Here is an 18,241-nt window from a genome sequence, read left to right as displayed (position 1 = left end):
TTCCTTCCAATTTGTGACACACTCGAAACGCCACGCTAGCCTTTATAAATGTGGGCCTGTTTCAGTGCCACGGAGGGAGTGATTTCCAAATAGAAGCCAAATGTGGAAGAAAGTCAAACGGGGTTGCCCACTGAAACTATTGCCAAGCACTGGGGCTGCCATTGATGTAGTGCCAATTTAGAGTTGCCCTTCCGTAGAAAACGTGTGTGGGTATTCGTAAGTACCGGTTAAAATAAGGCAACATACAAATGCACGACGAAGTTATCCGTTGTACATGACCATCACTCATATATTGAAGTCGCATTTGGGTTGCCAACACGAAAAACGTCTTTTTTTCAAACAGATCACGAAATATGTCAAAAAATATTGTCTTTCAGACGTATGTTAGAAGGTGTTAACATTTTTGTTAAAAGCATCTAACGTTTTTAACCAAAGCCGTGATAAAGAATAATAAGCAGTGGCGTTGCGACTTTTGAACTGTATAGGGCCCAGTAAGGTATCAAAAGTTATTTACAAGCCCAATAACCGCGGAAATGTTTCTTTCGCAGCCCATCACGGATTTTCCTCGATTACGAAGAGGTACAAGAACAACATTCTTATCCAACAACATCAGCAAAAATAATGGTTTGCCATAAACTTGTGAATAGCCAGCTACTTGAGTTTTGACGCGAAAAGATGACAAATCTTTCCGTAAAGCAAAGATCTAAATCCAGACCACTAAAATCTTAAGGGGTTGGGTGATATTTTATCAAATAGTTTCAAAGGTGTTTCTTAAGGCCAACAATGCTTAGATATATAGGTTCAAAGCTCGCCTATGTATAAGCCAGGTGTGTTTTACGCCCCTCGCAATATAACTGAAGGAGAAACAACAATACGAATATGATGCTCCCTTTCCCACGATCCACCAACCTGCGATGAAATCCTAAAAGTAAAAGGGTTTGGGTAGAGGAAATACAAAAGAGTCACAAAAAAGGCTCGGTACAAATCCTTAACACTTACTATCCGAGCGAGTAGACAATAACACCATGCCGCCGTTATTGGTTTAAACCACACCAATCGAGATGTTGGTATAATTTCTGACACGCACGGGTAATATTCTTTACATGAACTCATGCCGCACCCCAAATGGGTCCATTAGCAGCCCCTTAATGGCGTTCCACAAGCAGGGTGTTGTATGTTATGGAGCCTGGGCAATCCGGCCCCAAAGTCACCCACGTCATGTCATCGTTGCGGGATCCATAGGGGAAGATTGGGGTGGGACGCGGAAAAATGCGGGCGCCCACTTTCTCTGTGTACTGCTGGTGAGTGATTGGCGTGTTGCAGACAAAAGCGCAGTTGGCAGGCGGAGTTAGGATCTGCTAGCAAGTGCGATGGTGCGGTTATTTATGATCCAAGTCACACCAGTGACAAATGACGTGGTTGCTCAACTCTCGTGGAAAAATATTTAGCTTGCAGTGCGCTATGTAAAAATACATTTTTCAAAGTGTTAGTTGCACGACGTTAGAAACATTCCCACAAACGTCTCTAATATTCCAAGCCTGCAATCTATCACACCAAATTACCTAACTTGCAAAACAAATCACTAGGCCAATTGCAAAACACTGGGCAAAATCAGCTAAACACAAAAGTCGTAACTGCTGGTAGTCAACCTTTCTTTTGCTTTACGACAATTGCAACGATTTATATATTTTTCTGTACATCTCTTACTATAGAACACGTAACAATAGCCTACCGCTGGCTTGACTTCCGCATTCGGAAAACGAAACAAAAACCGAGTAACTTTTGCGGCTTTTCAAGACCGCGAAATCCAGATTATCGGCATTGTACAAGTGGGCGGTCGACTCGGCGGGCGAATTGGGTCCAAAAGCGAAAAGCAGAAGTAGAGGCATTTAGCTTTATCGGCTGATTGATCAAATCCCAGCAGCTCTAAGTGGTTACTCTTATCAGCAAGCCCCATCTGTTCGTACAGCCTTCACCTTTGCTTACAGATGGGTTTCGACACATTCGTCAGAAATCAAAAATATAAAAGTACCTTACCGATTTTTTTGCATCGCCGGTAGTGTATTTGTTTTTGTGTACATAATTTTATCTAACTGTTTTTATAAGTTAACACTGACGATTAATAACAGGGCTGTAGTTACTTATAGGCTACTTTCAATTGTTGTTCATTTATGGTAACTTAAAATGTTGGTGCACTTCTGTGAATAATTCCATTTGCAAAAGCTAGTTTTTGTTGTTTATGTTTGGTTGATATGGATTAAACTGTGTCAGCAACATTTGCGAAAAATGTCATCAATAGGATGAAACAGAATAGCGACTAAACTTTTTTGGAATTTACCCCAAAAGTCAAACACACGCGTCCGAAAAAAAACACCACTTGTAAATCACTAAATATACTAAACTGACATCAGAAGTATCCGCTTTTGTTTGATTGTTCCCAAAACAGATTGTCGAGCTATTTATATCCCGTATACCAACACGTCTCAATTAGCATTGAAGTAAACCACAAAATACCAAACCGGTTAAGGGTTTGCAGAAACACCACAAACCAACCCCACCCAAACCCCTATAAATGGGGCCCCTTGTGTAGTTGGGTGTGGTTGGAGCCTCGTCTTCTGTTAGTCAACAAGTCGCCAAAGGCGTATTGTTTGAGTAGTTACAATTTTACAACTCTACGGTGACGTTAGCTGGGCAAATTCCACCACGAACTCCGAGTTTAAGTGTGTGTTCGATGCCCAGTGATGGTTTTGCGAAAGTTGTAAAGACAACAAGCATTTGTGTACACTGTGTTGGCTAAAAGGTTGTTGCGTGGAAAATGTTTGAAACTTGTTTTTCATCTGTAATATGTTTTGATGCGATTTATGATTCATAATAATGTTACTTAGACACAATTCCAGGACATTGGAATCTATTTACTTCTTCGGTAATAAAGTTGTGTTGGTGAATTGCTTGAGTAAACTCGAAAAAATTATCATGCACCAAGTTGTGTTGATTATCATGCACCAAGTTGTGTTGTAACTTTCACCTTGGTATATTTGTGTTTGTAACTATATATTGATATGATATGTTTCTCTTCCGTCAGAATCTTTCTGTGTGTATTTCCTACATTCATTTCCCCCCCTTGTCTTCTAAAACAGTGATTAATTATGGAAAAGGCCTAAACTGTTTTAGGTGAATCTTGTTTCAAAGAAAAGAGCTTAAAACCTATGACAGAAACACCATTATTCAAATACACAGAACCACAACTACGAAACTACACTGACTCATGAACTAGCGCACATGTAATGAATTCTACTTTCCAAATCACTCAACAGTATCTTGGGGGTCGAGGGGTCAGATATTTTAAGAGCGTTCAGGGGCTGGTGGTAGGGACGTAACGCAATATACCTGACGCACGAACTAAAGGCGTTTTCTCCCTGTCCTAAGTAATTTAGCGTTTCGCAATGCTGAAACCCAAGCTACAAGTAAAACAAAAACAGCACAGTTCAAACGATTATCCAGGGTACCACCAGAGGCACTAGAACTACGTTCGCGTGGTGTAGAAACGCAACTCTATGATCTGAGGCTGTTTGACAAATGTACAGATACTAAAAGAACCTGGAGCGTTCTGAGTTCGAACACCGGCTCGTATTCCCCAATATATAAGGTAACCTAATGCAGTTTGTGGTTGGAATACTCTCTGGAAGGTAGCACAAATGCAAATAAACCTAACACAAATGTCAGAGTTTTGTCAAACGTTTATTTGCCTATAAACCTAATAAAACTGCTTAGTAGCCTTCTTTAATAGTTTTCTGCGATACATTTCACAAAACTTTTTGCATGCTTTTTCGAAGAGTAAACATTCTCAACACAAAATATATGCTGCCCAATAGAATAGATCTTATACCACTTATCACCATTCCCTACCAGAAGCACAATTTGTCACTAAAACATTACGGACTAAACTATGCAGTTCTGCTGCTGCCAACATCGTAACATCGAACAATTACAATCCTTTGAGGTTCTTATAACCAACTAATAAATTGGCTTCATAAATATTATGCACTAATACGCACCATGTTCCTTTATCCTCACACACGCCAGCGCCGTCTCTTGGGAAATACCAAGACGTCAGATGTCGTGTGATTCAATCGTTGTCGACATAAACGCAAAAGTCACTGCCAGGCCACATACATATCAAAAGGCCTGATTCTAGTGCCTAACTCCGTCACATATACGACCAGTTAGTTTTGAGAAAGTTAGTTACACACGCGTCTTTTTGGTTGCACCCGCGAAAGGTTACACCTTTTGAGACTTTAGGGCTGTAGGTAATAAAGTTTTGACGCCTCTGTGGTTAAACTGAGAAAGTTTGTCAGTATGGGTGATAAGTTGAAAGTGGGAGGACCCAGGGTCTTACGTCGCTTAATGAAGATTCGAGATTGGCTTGCAATTAAAGCAGATATTGCGGCTGAGGAGAAAACGATTTTAAGCCAATATATACAGAATAGCGTCGACTGATTGAAGTCCTGAATGTCCTTGGAACGGGTTTAATGACAAACACAAACCGATGTAATATCATGAAACCAAATGTTTTCCATTACTTGGCCAACAGCGGCCGTTTTGCTGGAACTAAAGTAATGCAAAGGAGCAAAAATATCGCTTGGCCTCAACGGTAGCAAGGTTAAAATCACAAACGCTTTTGTTTTGATTCCAAGCACTTAATCTTCCAACCTCAACAACTCATTCTTCGAAAAAATACAGGTATCGAGTTTTTAACGTCTCGAACTTAGATATCGACTAAAACAACAGTAGTCGACCGAACTAAAATAACAGTAGTCGACCGCATAATGTAACCCAATGTGAAAACTCATTCATCACTTATTATAGTAATTGCATTTGACAGTTGCCTTTCTATTGAAAACTGGCTTTGACGACAATTTGTTGACCTCTTTTCTAGGAATTGGTAACGAAGTGTGTAACATCTATGGGAAAAACATCACCAAATGTGGAACAGACTTATAAAGGCCAATCACTTGCCACTTTGTCAGCAATTGTCGAATTTGGTAGAAACTGCCACCATGGGTTCTTAGGTTAAATTGAGCTTTTGGTATATAACTTATTAAACGTAAATGAATAGAGGGTGTACTTTCGGGCGTTGTAACTCGTTTTTGGCATGTACCATTGCCACTTCTCAAGCAAGTTATCGGAGGTTTGTGTATTATGACACCACATAAGGTATAAAAACGTAAACTGTCCTGTTTATTTCCACTAACCATATGTAAGTCTGTCGATATAAAAGCCGAACAGTCAGCAAAAATATCAATCTTAACTGTTGCACCAAACTTAAACATTACATAACATTTTGGAAAAACTTACTTTTTTCTGATAAAAATCATCGGGGTCCTTTAGAACTTTATGTGCGCACTCGGGAAATTCGTATTCCTTGTTTTTCTCGCCGAGATACTCCGGTAGGTGCTTTCCCTCTTTGAGTTCCGACGAGGGGGGTTTCCCTCCGCCTCCCGCCACGCTGAGGATGCCCTGCATGAGGGACTTGCGATGCGCCGAACGTCCGAGGGCATTTCGCCGGTCGGCCACTGTTGACAACGAAAATTAAAACATGTAAAATTGGGACAAAAGCTGTTTGATTGTATCAGGACCAGGTTTGGGAATTTTTTTCAGGGTTCGAACCTAGGACGCTCCCGGGGACGAATCTCGATCAGTTTTTTTTTATGTCTGTACATGGGTCAGGCGCGCCGGACCATTCGGCCAAGCTCCTGCCCGGGTTTGGGAGTTGATGCTACAGTTTTAAGTAGCATGTAGATATTTTGTGTGGTGAATATAGTTAAGCACAACCTAGAGTATTTTACCATATAATGTACACACAAGCACTTTGTGGATGTAAAGCATTTGTGTTAGTATTCACGTATTTTTTAAGCAAAGACCTACGAATAACAGCAAAGACGTAGAGACGTTAAGAGATTTCCGATATTTACACTTTGAAGTGTCATTTTACGATCTGCCAAAATTCTTAGCTGTTTTTTTTCAAACAGTCGTTAGCACACAATTAAACACAAACAATTTAAAGCGGTTGTCACAAGTACGCACGTATAAATTACAGCTGTGAACCCAGCTCATAAACCTTGCACTGCGTTTTCAGTTGCTTATTTTAGCTGCAACGCGTAAGGAGGGACCAGTTTGGCTCTCGCGTTCCATCTAGTGGTTGTAAATTTTTGGGCTTGTTAAGGGTTTAAATTATTTGCTTTGCGTTGTGGTTATTCGGTTCTGTTGCACAAACAAATAGTTTCGGTAGAACTGTTGGGTGGAATTTAGGCTTTTCCACATGTTCTCTCATTGCTTTGCTAAATTGTATATTGATAGAAAAACTATTCATTGTGTCCTATTACAGTACATGTCGTCAATGTGTCCATGCGTTGCAATTGTTTTACAGATGTGGTCCGAAAACGAGGTCTGCTGGTTCATACAGCTTTGTAAATAGATTTTTCGGGAGCTTTAAAACTTGAACAACTTTAGCGAAGCTTTAAATCACCTTCTTGGCACAGATTTGATTCATAATAGCATCTTATAACGTAAACCTTTTATAATATTAAAGACACACCAAACACCTAATGTAGTGGTTCCCAACCAGGGGGGAATTTGTGTCAAAATATTAATCTCTTACTGGTTGTCTGTGCTATGTGTTATTGCTGCATTTGCCATAAATAAGCAAACTAAATTTGTAGGGGGGAATTAGATTTGAATATCGACTAAAAGGGTGCTAAGGACAAAAAAGGTTGGGAACCACTGACCTAATGTGTGAATAACTGTTTTAAAAAACTTCCTGTGCTAAGTAAATTTCGTTTGATGTACCATGTAGTGTAGCTGGTTCTTCAAGATAAAACCCACCGAAAATGTAATTAATTAGCAAATCTAGCTTCCATAAAGGATACTCTCTTCTTATTTCGTGAATTGGCATCTCGCTCTCGTCCAGTCAAATAATCCTCGACTGCAGAATCACGATTACATAAAACCGCTTAGCTCCAGATTAAACATTGTCGAATCATGCTGGCTTGTTGTACGGATTTTCAACGCCTTGTTGCCACTTAAAGCCGGCGGACGTGTCCACGGAAAATTGCAATCGATTTTAATATTCCACAGACCTTATAAGACTGTAAATCAGAAGCAAGAAAATGAAAATGTAGGGCTCTTAATATAATTGCCAGACTTCGGGTTTCTGTGAAACATGTTTCCGTTCGATAAGGTCAACACAGTGACCTTGCTTGAAAAGTATCTAGAACCCTTGCTAACCACAATTGAGTACTTTGCTAACCACCCCATACTTTTTAAGAGTTCTAGCTATAAATGTTGGGTCAAGACTAAAGCAATTTACCACCAGAAAACAATAACTGATGTATTTGCTCTCACATCTACCTTTACAAATACAATGTATAACTAGACTGTTTGTTGACATTGAACTTGTATTATACTCAACCGATATGACACAATAAAAAAGATGCTGGAACCAAGTTTTATAGAAAATTATTCCCAATTAGTTAACTAGCTGACTAGTCAACATTGAAAAGTTAACTTTGGTAACTGTAAAACATAGTTCGCTATTTTTCGCGCAAAACCATAGGAAATATTTGTCAGCTGTGACCAACAGTCAAACATAACTATCAGATTATACATTTGAACAGTTACTGACATCAACACATTCACTGCCTATTTCCCTATGATACATCATTTGAGTAGTTTTCAAATATATAAAAACCAAAATTTTGTTTCGTTGTCAATATTAAAAATCGATGCTCCCTCTTTTTCACAGTATCTGCGATCGCTTACACGGAGCAGAAATAAATAAATGATAGGTAGAACAATGACAGGTAATATTAGGTGCGTGAAATCAATTTTCCAATTTCAAGCATCAAGTGTCTGCATCCGGAATACTACTTAGGCGCTGTGTTTGGTTATTAAATATTTAGAAGACGATCAACCATGTCTGCTTAACGAACATGCTGTTGAAATTATTTGAATCCAAAGATATGATATAATACATAGCATAGGTATTTGAGTTAGAGGATGTTTTTCTTGCCTAGAACGCTTGATGTAAAAAGGTGTTAAATCATGCTAAATGATCATAAAAACTCACAACGAACAACTCAACTTATGAGTTTTAATATTATTGAAGACAGTTAGAGTGCTTAAAGGTAATAAAATTGTTGCTTTTACCAAATACACATTTCGAAAAACATGGGCACCGCCACGTAGGGGCAAGAGGGGGCACTTTAATCAATGTACTTTTAGTTTACCCCGTATGTTTGTTCATGTGTATATTCAGAATGTCAAAATTTTAACTTTTTACGATGAGCACGTACAGCTATATTGATTAGGCCCCTGTTAAGCCAAGGATGTGTTATTGTAGTAGACATTAGCGCATATCGTTCAGCAAATTAGGAAAGCAATAAACCGATAAGAATCAATACTATTCATGCTTGCATCTGGTACCAAAAACGCAGCACTACAAACCAAACAAAAATCAAATTCAGTTGAATTGTCAACATTTTCTCTTCTCAAAAATCTACCTTATCACAAGAATATATTACTTAATAATAATGTTATCGTTCCGTACCGCCATATACATGGGTTTCATGGTTGAATGGTGTAGCAGAAGCGCGTTTACCATCTTCTACTGTTTGAATGTTTCACTTTGCGGTGTTTTATGACGTATCAACGCTGCGCAGCTATTTCCGGCTTCGTGAATATTTTACACACAATCACAATCTACGGCTAGCAATGTTCTATCACTGCTTACCTTAGACTTATGTGAACGCAATCTTTCCAACAGTCTACTCTACAACATGCAATAGTGCATTACAAACGTAGCGCCCTTGGTTATAGTGGATTGCTTATTTCACAGTAGGCTAAATTGATTGCGTATTTTCAAATATTTTTAGTCATTAAAAATAACTAATTCAGTGTTTGGAATAAACTGCGTTTGCATGGCCATTCCAAAAATTGCGCATTTTGTAATAATATTCCTTGAATGGCTGAATGGCGTGGTTATGGTATATTACTTGTTTTAGTTTGTGTAGATGTCTTACATTGGGGTTGACCGCTGTGAAACTAACAAAAAACAAACAAGAAAATAAAAATTTAAAAAAATCTTTCAGTTCAAACGGACAGCTTACTAAACGTAAACACAACAATCCCATCTCTACGTACATGTCTAAGATTTCTTACGTCATTATTCTTCTATAATTCACAGACGGACTAACACTTCATAGAGCATCAGTGTTAAAGTAACGCTGTAGCATTAACGCATCAAAGACCTAGAAATCGGCAAAAACGCCACCGATACGTAACGAACATCAACAGTGCCACATGGCTGCTTTTCGGAACTACCTTTACTGAACTGTGACCACAAAATACTTTCCACTGTCGAACGTTTGTTTAAAACTAATTCTATACTTGGAACCAACGTTCTGAACAACAAATAATAACATGTTTGTTCTTCTTAGGTTTTATCATGGCATAAACCGTTTTAATTTAGCTTCATTTCAAAAATCAGAACATGCGATAACATTATCCAAACCCCTTCCTTAATATGCGTGGGGAAACAGATTTAAATTTAGCGAATTTCTTGCATCACAGGCATCTATAAATTCCATAAAAGTGCTTGGGGTAAACCGGTAAAGCATGATCAAATTAGCTTTTGGCTTGTTTTACAAATATCTGTTTCGATTAGTTGCGCATATAGCTGCCAGAAACCAGATTACGTGCGCATACATATAAGCATTGGTAATGACACCTTCAAAATACGAAATACTTTGGAGATTTCGCTTCCGTTGGCCTTTTAGTGACAATATAACTTGGTAACATTTAGCACCTATTTCTTAAACCTCTTTCCTGCAATCGCTTATTTCACTTTTGTTTCAGAACTTGCTTTTAACGCTTTCCTTCCGATTGCCATAAACCAACTGTAGCCATGCGCGAAACTTCAGGTTAAACTGCAATCACATTAGCCTTAATGATAGATGGCAAGTTTTGTTCGACGAAACTGCAAACACAGAGGCATGTTGTCAGCACTGCCAAGTACAACACCTCTTTCACTTACGACAGCATTGCTCAGCGGCGCAGAAACGCCTTTGCCCTCAGGTTCGGACGACTGTGCAACGGCCCAGTGCCCAGATGAATGAAAACCGCGGTCTTTCGGCTATTAATGCAGTAAAATCGCCGGATTAACGAGACGATTGTCAACTTGGGATTAAATTTCGTTCTTCAAGTGAGACTTAAAACGTTTTTTCATCAACATAAGCCAAGATATGAAAGATATCTTGTTTGAGAGGTTAAGAGCGCCCATTTCCACACTTGATCGTGTTTAAAAGGGAAAATAAATCAAAGAGGTGTACTTAAATGAGATAACATTTTAGCAAATGTGATATTTGCGCATATGTCACTGTTTTGGCGTTTTTCGAAGCATTTTTTCAACTATTGTCCTGTTGGAGATGTAAAAAATTGATGCATAAAACGTGTGCAAGACAATACTAGAACCTTAATTTGAGCATTATCTGTCGCCTTTACCAATCTTAGCAATCCTTTTTAAGTTGCATTTTTTGTGTTTCAAAAACAAAAATGTGCTTCGTTAGTCTGTGGCGATAATTATGTTTAAAAAACATTTTCGTAAAGCAGCAAAATAATCGTGTAAAAATGTTAGTACCGATTTTCTTTGACTAAAATTATTACTACTGTCTCCACCAACAAAAGTGTACCGATTCTGTGCAAACTTAGAATTTCACAATAATTTTTTTAAGGTCAAGACTAATTTCCACTTCGAGATGCCATTTTCACGTGAAATGTGAACAAACGAATGTGATTCATGGGATAAAATCAACGAATTATTTATTTGCTTTACGTTTCGCCACTACCTTAATTCTATAAAATTCGTTACAATGTTTAGCCAGTTTTTTGCACAGTTTGACTTTAAACTCCCGGCAAGCGCAGTTGCAAAATCTCGTTTCCATTGATTTTTTAAGGGATTTTTTTTTCAGTTAAAAACCGTGGGCATGTCGAGAAGATATCGATTGAATTAGACCAGATCCATTTAGGTTGTTACGCTTATCAGATCAGGTTCATGTTGGGCTACACCAACTGCGCCAATTCTGCGGAGTTCAACGACTGGTATATTCGCCAAAGCTTGGGATCGATTGACATTTGCATTAAAATTTGATTGAAATAATGACATAAGTGACATTCTTGTCACCAGTCGCTATCATACTTTTTAAAATGATCGAAATATCAAAGAAAAGGTGTTGATATTGATGAAATGGAGAAAACAGTTTCAACCTTTTAAATAACGTGTGATGTACTCGGCCTTTTTCGTTACAAAACGTTAAAATTTTGTCGCACAACTTAAGCCAAGATTTCTAAACCTGAGGTACCAATCACCGGATCGAGTGTTGGGAGCTACCGTGTCAAAATAAATGCTGTTTAGACCTATTTGTAAACGTTTCAGTATGGCTTAGACCATTTTGCGAATTATTTTTGCAAAGTTACGTCCCTAAATGCTCTCAGTTTGTTCAGAATTGCATGTAAATTACCACAATTTACGAAGAAATGTAATTAACCATTAAAGGTACCAGCGCGAAAAACGTTAAGGGCCACCGACGAAAAACAAAATCTGAGTGACACTGTTGAAACACCAACACACGCTGTGAGTTATACAATTGTAACGAGACATTTGTCTTACGATTTACCAGCATGTCGCGACACATTGCTTGCGGAGAAGGCCCTGCTCTTGGCTTACCACGAACTCTTGGAAAAAACTTATTTTAACCCATCTTTACATTTATGGAACCTATCTTGCACATAAATCACGAATCCGCAACAACCAAGAAACCTAACTGAAGAGATAATTAAGGTTCTAAGGTTTAAAAAAATTTGAAGAGAACTGATTTTCTGATTACAACGTTACTTTGACAATTCGATTGCATTTTTTCAATCAGAGGGGAACAATACCAAAATGGTTCAACCAAATTAGAACGAACTATATTAATCTGGGGCTCAATTGTTACATCATGAACAAAAAAACAAAACTCCAGATCTGCGAAAAATTGATTACTAACAATGAAGAAAAAATATTATTTGTCAAAAGGTAACTCATGACAATTTTCTAAGCTACAAAACCTACACACTTTTTTCTGAAGATAAATTAACAACAGACTTTATACAATCTGCCCAGCATTTTCTAAAAACTTTCCAAATTTATCCAAAAATGATCAAAACATCATGAAGACATGGAATTTTATTTCATCTATAGATCATACATGAACAATCCTTATTTACATAATTTATGAGGTGTACTGTCGTCTTTAAGCGAACCTATGACAATAAAATACCACTCGCAAAAAAATCGGTTGCAGACACTACAACTTAATAACTACTAATACGATAATGTCTCATAATAAAACCTCCCCATAACATTACTATTGAACTTAACTCAGATGCAACAACAAGATCTGTTCATCCTTGCCTGGTTAACCATACAAATGTGAAACCTTTTCGTGATTACTCGTGCCTGTCGAGTATGCCTGCAAAACCATGCATATTTTCCGTCTCATTGCCTTGCAAAACTTGGGCTCAGGCCGCAAGTGTTGGTGCCAAGCTACTTCGGGTGCCTCAGAAGAAAGCTGATCTGCCTCATCAGTCTTGGGTCGTATCACACCCCGACAAGACGTCGTCGCCCCGAAAAATCAATGCCCAAACGCCCGAACTTGCCCTTGGGATTTCCGCGTAATTAGCAATTTCGCCGCCGTGCATTTGTTGATGTAAGTGATTAGGTAAAGACATCGCGCAGATTAAACGCACGCTTGGGTGAGAGAAGAAACGCCTGGCTCCCTTTTATTTTCCGGTTGATTAAAGTGGTTTCGTGGATTGTTTTACGCAGGTCATTTATAAGCAAGATCATGTACGCTGGGTTAAACCCGAAAAAAGCAATGTATTTTATTAACTGCCATCACTTCAATATTGATTTTTTTCAATCACGTTTGCAAATTGTATTTGACAAATTAGCGTTTTACCCACAAAGCACTTAAATGTGGGCTGCGGACTTATAGTAAGTCCTTTTCCGTAAAAATTGTAACTATAAGACACAATAGATTGTAAGCTTATTAGATATTCAAATCAGCAAATCACAAGCTAATTCGTTGGCGACCTATGTAAATTAAGGCGTTCCACTAAAGCAGTGGTCGGCAACCGCCGTTCCGCGGCCCGGTACCGGTCCGCGAGGAGTTCGTTACCGGGCCGTATAGGTTTTCAGGCTAAATCCTATCAAACATTTTGCCCATGTATCCCGGGGATGATAAACTAATTTATGCGGTTTTATTGCTAAATATATGTAGTTTTTTTAAGACCGGTCCGCGATAAAATTTTAGTTTCAAAAACGGTCCGCCGTGCAAAAAAGGTTGCCGACCTCTGCACTAAAGAATCTCAACGCAAATATGTAGGCTAAAAGGTTTTGACTAAGTTTATTAACCAACATTATTTTGTCTCAGTGATCTTTTTATGTTGCGTTGCCTTCAATAGTTGTTTATGGATTTGCTGTAATAAAGGTTTAATGACAAGTATCGGATCGTTCGGTGAGAAAATTGTTCTATGTTTTATGTTGGAATAATATTTGTGTTGACAATACGTGAATGTTGATTGTTGCATCTTTTATTTTGTAATCTTTCAACTCATAGAATTTAACCACCGATATAACTTCCTACGGTCTGGTAAATCAATTCAACTTAGCGTTGAAAACGTATTGTTTGTTTTTTCGACCCAATATGTACACAAAAACTATTGACAAATTCGAATCTAAATACCTCTAATTTTGTAGTTGGGTGCGATCTTGTAATTGTTTAATTTTGTAAAAAAATTTGCATTTTATAACCTCGTCAAAATTAAATCGAAATGTTCTGCTTTTCAATTTCGGTATCCATTATTATCAGTTTCTAGTTGTAAGGTTGGTCACAAAAACGTATCCACAAAAAGTCTCACTATGAACACAAAAACGTATACACAAAAAGTCGCACTTACTTCGTTTGCTGCTGATGCGCAATGGCATACTGTCTTCCGATTCGTGTCTTTGCTCGTACCAAGTTTGCCTCTCGCTGACCACTGGTGACAAGTAACGGCGATACGGTCGCACGCTAGACGGCGCTTTTTCCGATGGAGCTTCGTTGGACGACGGGCATTTGTCTTCGTACTGTGGCAAATTGGCTATCGATTCGTTTTGAGTGATAATGAAAAGCAAATCGATCGAATCTTTCACTAAAGTTTTCGGTAATTGAACGAAATAGAATTATGGACACAAAAGGTTTAAAAGACATGAAACATTTTTGCATGTAAAATAACAATTAAAGTAAACCAGCTTTCTGAGCTTAAGAAAATGTGTTAATGACCGAAATGCTTTTATGAGCCGATCATTACTTTGTACCAAATATTTTGATAAGGACATAGTTTTTGATAGCCGTATACAAATACTAAAGATTTGTTTAATACTTTTGGTACTTCTTCGGTGGTTTATCAAATTTCTTAAAAAATGGATTTTCTTCCTAATTGATCATTTTTTGAGGTACAAAATGGACCACCAGTAACCAATGCAACAGAGGTACCCAGTGGACCAAGTCTTCCTGCAAACTCAAGTGATACCGAGCCAAGCTGTTAACTGTTAAATTAAAAAGCAGTACAAACTTACCGGATCTTCGTATAAGGTCTGTGTGGCCAATAGGTGATCCAAGCGTTCCCTTTCCTGGAGATAAAACTCCTGTTCTGCCCTCTGATTCGACCGACGAACCTGGAAACAAAATTATTTTAGTCATCAGTTTCTGAAATTGAATTGGTATGTTTTCCTGTTTAAAATAAAATGTTACTGTTTATTTTTGACTTTGTCTGCGATCTGAAAAAACAAAAAACATTTTTAACTATATCACTAAACAAAACTACGCCATGTTTTTTTCTTTTTGGCACAAAAACTAATAACTCATAAATTGGTAATTTTCGTCAATGGCATCTGTCACCACCCTAAATTGTTTACATAACTGATGAGCCAAGTAGGTTTCCGTTCAGATAATTAACGGCAAAATCTATAATTATCGGTTCCCTTAAATAATATAGTAGGCTATATAAGTTGAAACAGTTTTTGTAAAAATACCACACCTCGTTGTGAGTCAACTTTCGCCATAATGTTAACATAATGAATTGTCAATTGAAATACAACAGTCTCCCTCTATACAACAATGCAACACATTGCAATATATCCTTTCATAAGAAAATGTACGGACAAGTCAGATTGCTGGATACACTGAACGAAATAACTATATCTTCAAACTTAACACAGTAAACTTGTAAAGTATCGGCTATGATCAGCCAGTCTTTGAGATGTTAGGCATTTACAAAGGGATAAAATGCATTCTAGAAAGTGTTCGGATATACGCACTAATTGCCCCGTAATGAACTAAGTACAGCGGCTGGCTAATGTGGTCGGATTGAATGGAACCAACCACTGTGTTTTAATTGCCGGTTGGGTGGAAGGGAACGGTTTCAAAGGCTTGAATTCAAATCCATACCAACTCTTATTTTAGACATTAGTATCTAATCGCAAACTTAAACTAAATTTAATTTAAAACCTTAAAATTGAGATACTGTACAACACAAGAAACATTTCAATGTCAGTCATTTATTATATTAGGAGATCGTTTTAAATTGTTTGCACTAACATAAGTAGTTAGCGGCACAATTTCACTTTGTTCTTTTCACACAAAAAATCACAAAAAATTAGATACTGACAGGACTGATAGAGCAAAATATAGAAGCCTTAAAAGCCAAAACGTTTTCTCTTAAACCAATACAAAAGTGGACGTGACCAGTAGTTATGCAGAACTGACGTATTCTGTTGTTCACGACCGATCGTAGTGACGCAATAGGTTGATCACGTCAACGAATTGGATAAAAGCACTTTAGATGCGTATACTGCGAGCGGCACCTGACTAGAATCCATCGACCAAGCTCGATAGTTGGGTTGCGAACGTTGTTTGGAAACATAGGCACATGTTGGTAATGATTCGTGACGACGAGTTAGGTTACAACTCGGTAAGAAACGAAATGAAAAACATTGAACAAAAACAGAATGCTAAAAAACATGTTGTTTGACTTCTGTATTGAAAACAAATTTAGATAAAGTATCTCACGTAACCATGTTATATAACGACGTGTTTGCTTCAATTTTGCAGTCTAATATAGACATCTTTGATTGTCAGGCACACAGAAAATATACCGTCAGATGTGCAAAAAAATTTGTTACTTTTATAGAAAATTAATAATCCAAGTTTTAATTTATCCTAAGAAGAGCAGCGTTTTTAGAATAAAAAAAACGTGACATTGGTTTGTAGTGAACAAACTGACTATCAAACGGTTGGAAAGGTGCCATATTTAGCCGCTAACGACATGTGGTCACTGCTAATGTTAATCCAGAGTAAATAAACGCTAATCCCCAAAACGTACACATGTGCTCAACGTCCACCGCAGTTAGTATTAGTAAGCGTGTGTTGTTTTAACACAGCAATGGCGTCGCTGACCATCTATACGTAACACGTTTGTGACATCACAAGGGTTCGTAAATGTCGACCCCGCGGTGGGTGGGAGATCACGCTCAACTTCGCCTTTCCAAAACACCGCTGACTCCGGGTCTACTTGAGGTGCCGTATTTGTAAACACTTTCAACGTGATTCGCGCCTTTTAACCGCCGCTTGGCCAACACGCGACTACCGTTCTTAAAACTTTTGCCTGTAAATTTAGCGGCAAATTATACGGTCCTTATGCTCTCTGTATAGTTGCCACGTGTGAAGTTTGAAATACACCGATAACGGCATTTGGATAAAAAAATGGCTGCATGTTTCTTCCGGAAAAATAAACCATTTGCCTGCAAAGCAATACTATTTCATAATATTTGTACATACCATCGTACATTCGTGCATTTAAGTTTATTTACGACCCTGGCATGACACAGCAGCACCAATTTTTACTTTGCAAAATTGCAGTATCAATGATAAAGTATACAGCCCCAAGCAATAGGGACTTGGAGGCTTAGTAGACACGACTTACCCATCCCAAACGACCGAATCTTGCACGGCCCCATTCCATTCTCAGTCCTTGGTTTTAAAATCCAGTACAAACAGTTAGTCGCTGGCTTCGTAATTAGGCCTCAGTGGCCAATGCATGTTCAGCTCTGGCTCGATGAGACAGTTCAATATTTGACATATATTCAAGCCCTACGTTTCGGGCGTTTTAACGTAAATGTCCCTGCTCTGACACTGCATGTAGTTGCAAAAACGTGTCACCATGGGCGTTTCAGGCAGGCAGCGAGAAATAATTAATGAGCTTCTGTCGGATATATGTCAAAGTCGGTCATTGGAAAGTTAATGGCCACCCCATGTGCTGTATCACAGCAAATTATTCAAAGAGCAGGAAAGTCTAAACTACCCTGTCGTTTATCCTCCTTGCGGAGAAAGCATTTAGGCAAACACCTCCTTACGGAAAATCATTTAGTCAACTTCCTCAAAAGTCTACGATAAGCGCAAATTATGTAACCAATTTGCATTCATTTTTATAATTTAGACATAATTTAAACAAACTGAAAAAAACTGTTTACATTTTTATCATGTTTGGTTAAGTTTATTTCGCTTTGTTAAAAACATGGCGATACAACTGTTCCAAAACAACTACCAAGTCAAAATGAGCGGCGCTACGAAGAAACCACTATGGACGCATTGTTCAACATAACGGAATGTGACTGGCGTTCCGTACAAATATTTTTCTTAGAATAAACTACACAAAAATCATAATCAATTTCAATGAAAGATAAAAAAAATCATATCAAGGTAAACCCAGTGATAGGGTACCATCAGTATTTTAATAAGCAAGATTTATAATTTAACTTCACGACAAATATATTCAGATTTAGACCAGTCACTTTGACCACTAAGCGCTAAACCTCATTCGGAAAACGCAGCCTATTCTAACGATCACCAAACACCATGACTGATTACAGTTGTTAACAAATTACAATCCAGCTGGTCAGGTGCAAATATCTTTTTCAATCCTGTTAATTTTCGGTTTAAAAGCGGTTGCAAAAATCAATAGTTTGTTTTTGCTTGTGTGCGCACTAACAGCGGTCTGAAAATATAAAACGACATCTGGGTAAAACACGCAATAGAAAAAGCAAAAC

The 18,241-nt window shown here is 38.0% G+C and overlaps 1 protein-coding gene across 7 annotated transcripts in view; it reads right to left on the bottom strand.

The window, feature by feature from the left end:
- The window catches only part of LOC145217133 (sodium channel protein type 1 subunit alpha-like), a 69,436-nt gene that overhangs the window by 36,547 nt on the left and 14,648 nt on the right, over nt 1-18,241 (bottom strand). For 3 of the 7 annotated variants that reach the window (XM_080084549.1, XM_080084545.1, XM_080084548.1), the window contains exons 1-4: nt 17,119-17,351; nt 14,714-14,812; nt 14,053-14,221; nt 5,356-5,573 (exon numbers count right to left, since the gene is read on the bottom strand). In XM_080084549.1, the coding sequence (XP_079940675.1) occupies nt 5,356-5,573; nt 14,053-14,221; nt 14,714-14,812; nt 17,119-17,157 (525 nt within the window). In that variant the 5' untranslated portion in view covers nt 17,158-17,351. Of the gene's footprint in view, nt 1-4,055; nt 4,109-5,355; nt 5,574-6,882; nt 7,140-14,052; nt 14,222-14,713; nt 14,813-15,174; nt 15,226-17,118; nt 17,352-18,241 lie in introns of those variants that run through there. The other 4 variants (XM_080084546.1, XM_080084552.1, XM_080084551.1 and 1 more) reach the window with 4 other exon arrangements.

Source organism: Phallusia mammillata, chromosome 1, assembly GCF_965637545.1.
Source record: "Phallusia mammillata chromosome 1, kaPhaMamm4.hap1.1, whole genome shotgun sequence".
Classification (NCBI taxonomy): domain Eukaryota; kingdom Metazoa; phylum Chordata; class Ascidiacea; order Phlebobranchia; family Ascidiidae; genus Phallusia; species Phallusia mammillata.
Note: the sequence above shows the minus strand (reverse complement) of the source record. Positions and strands in the feature narration are given on the sequence as shown.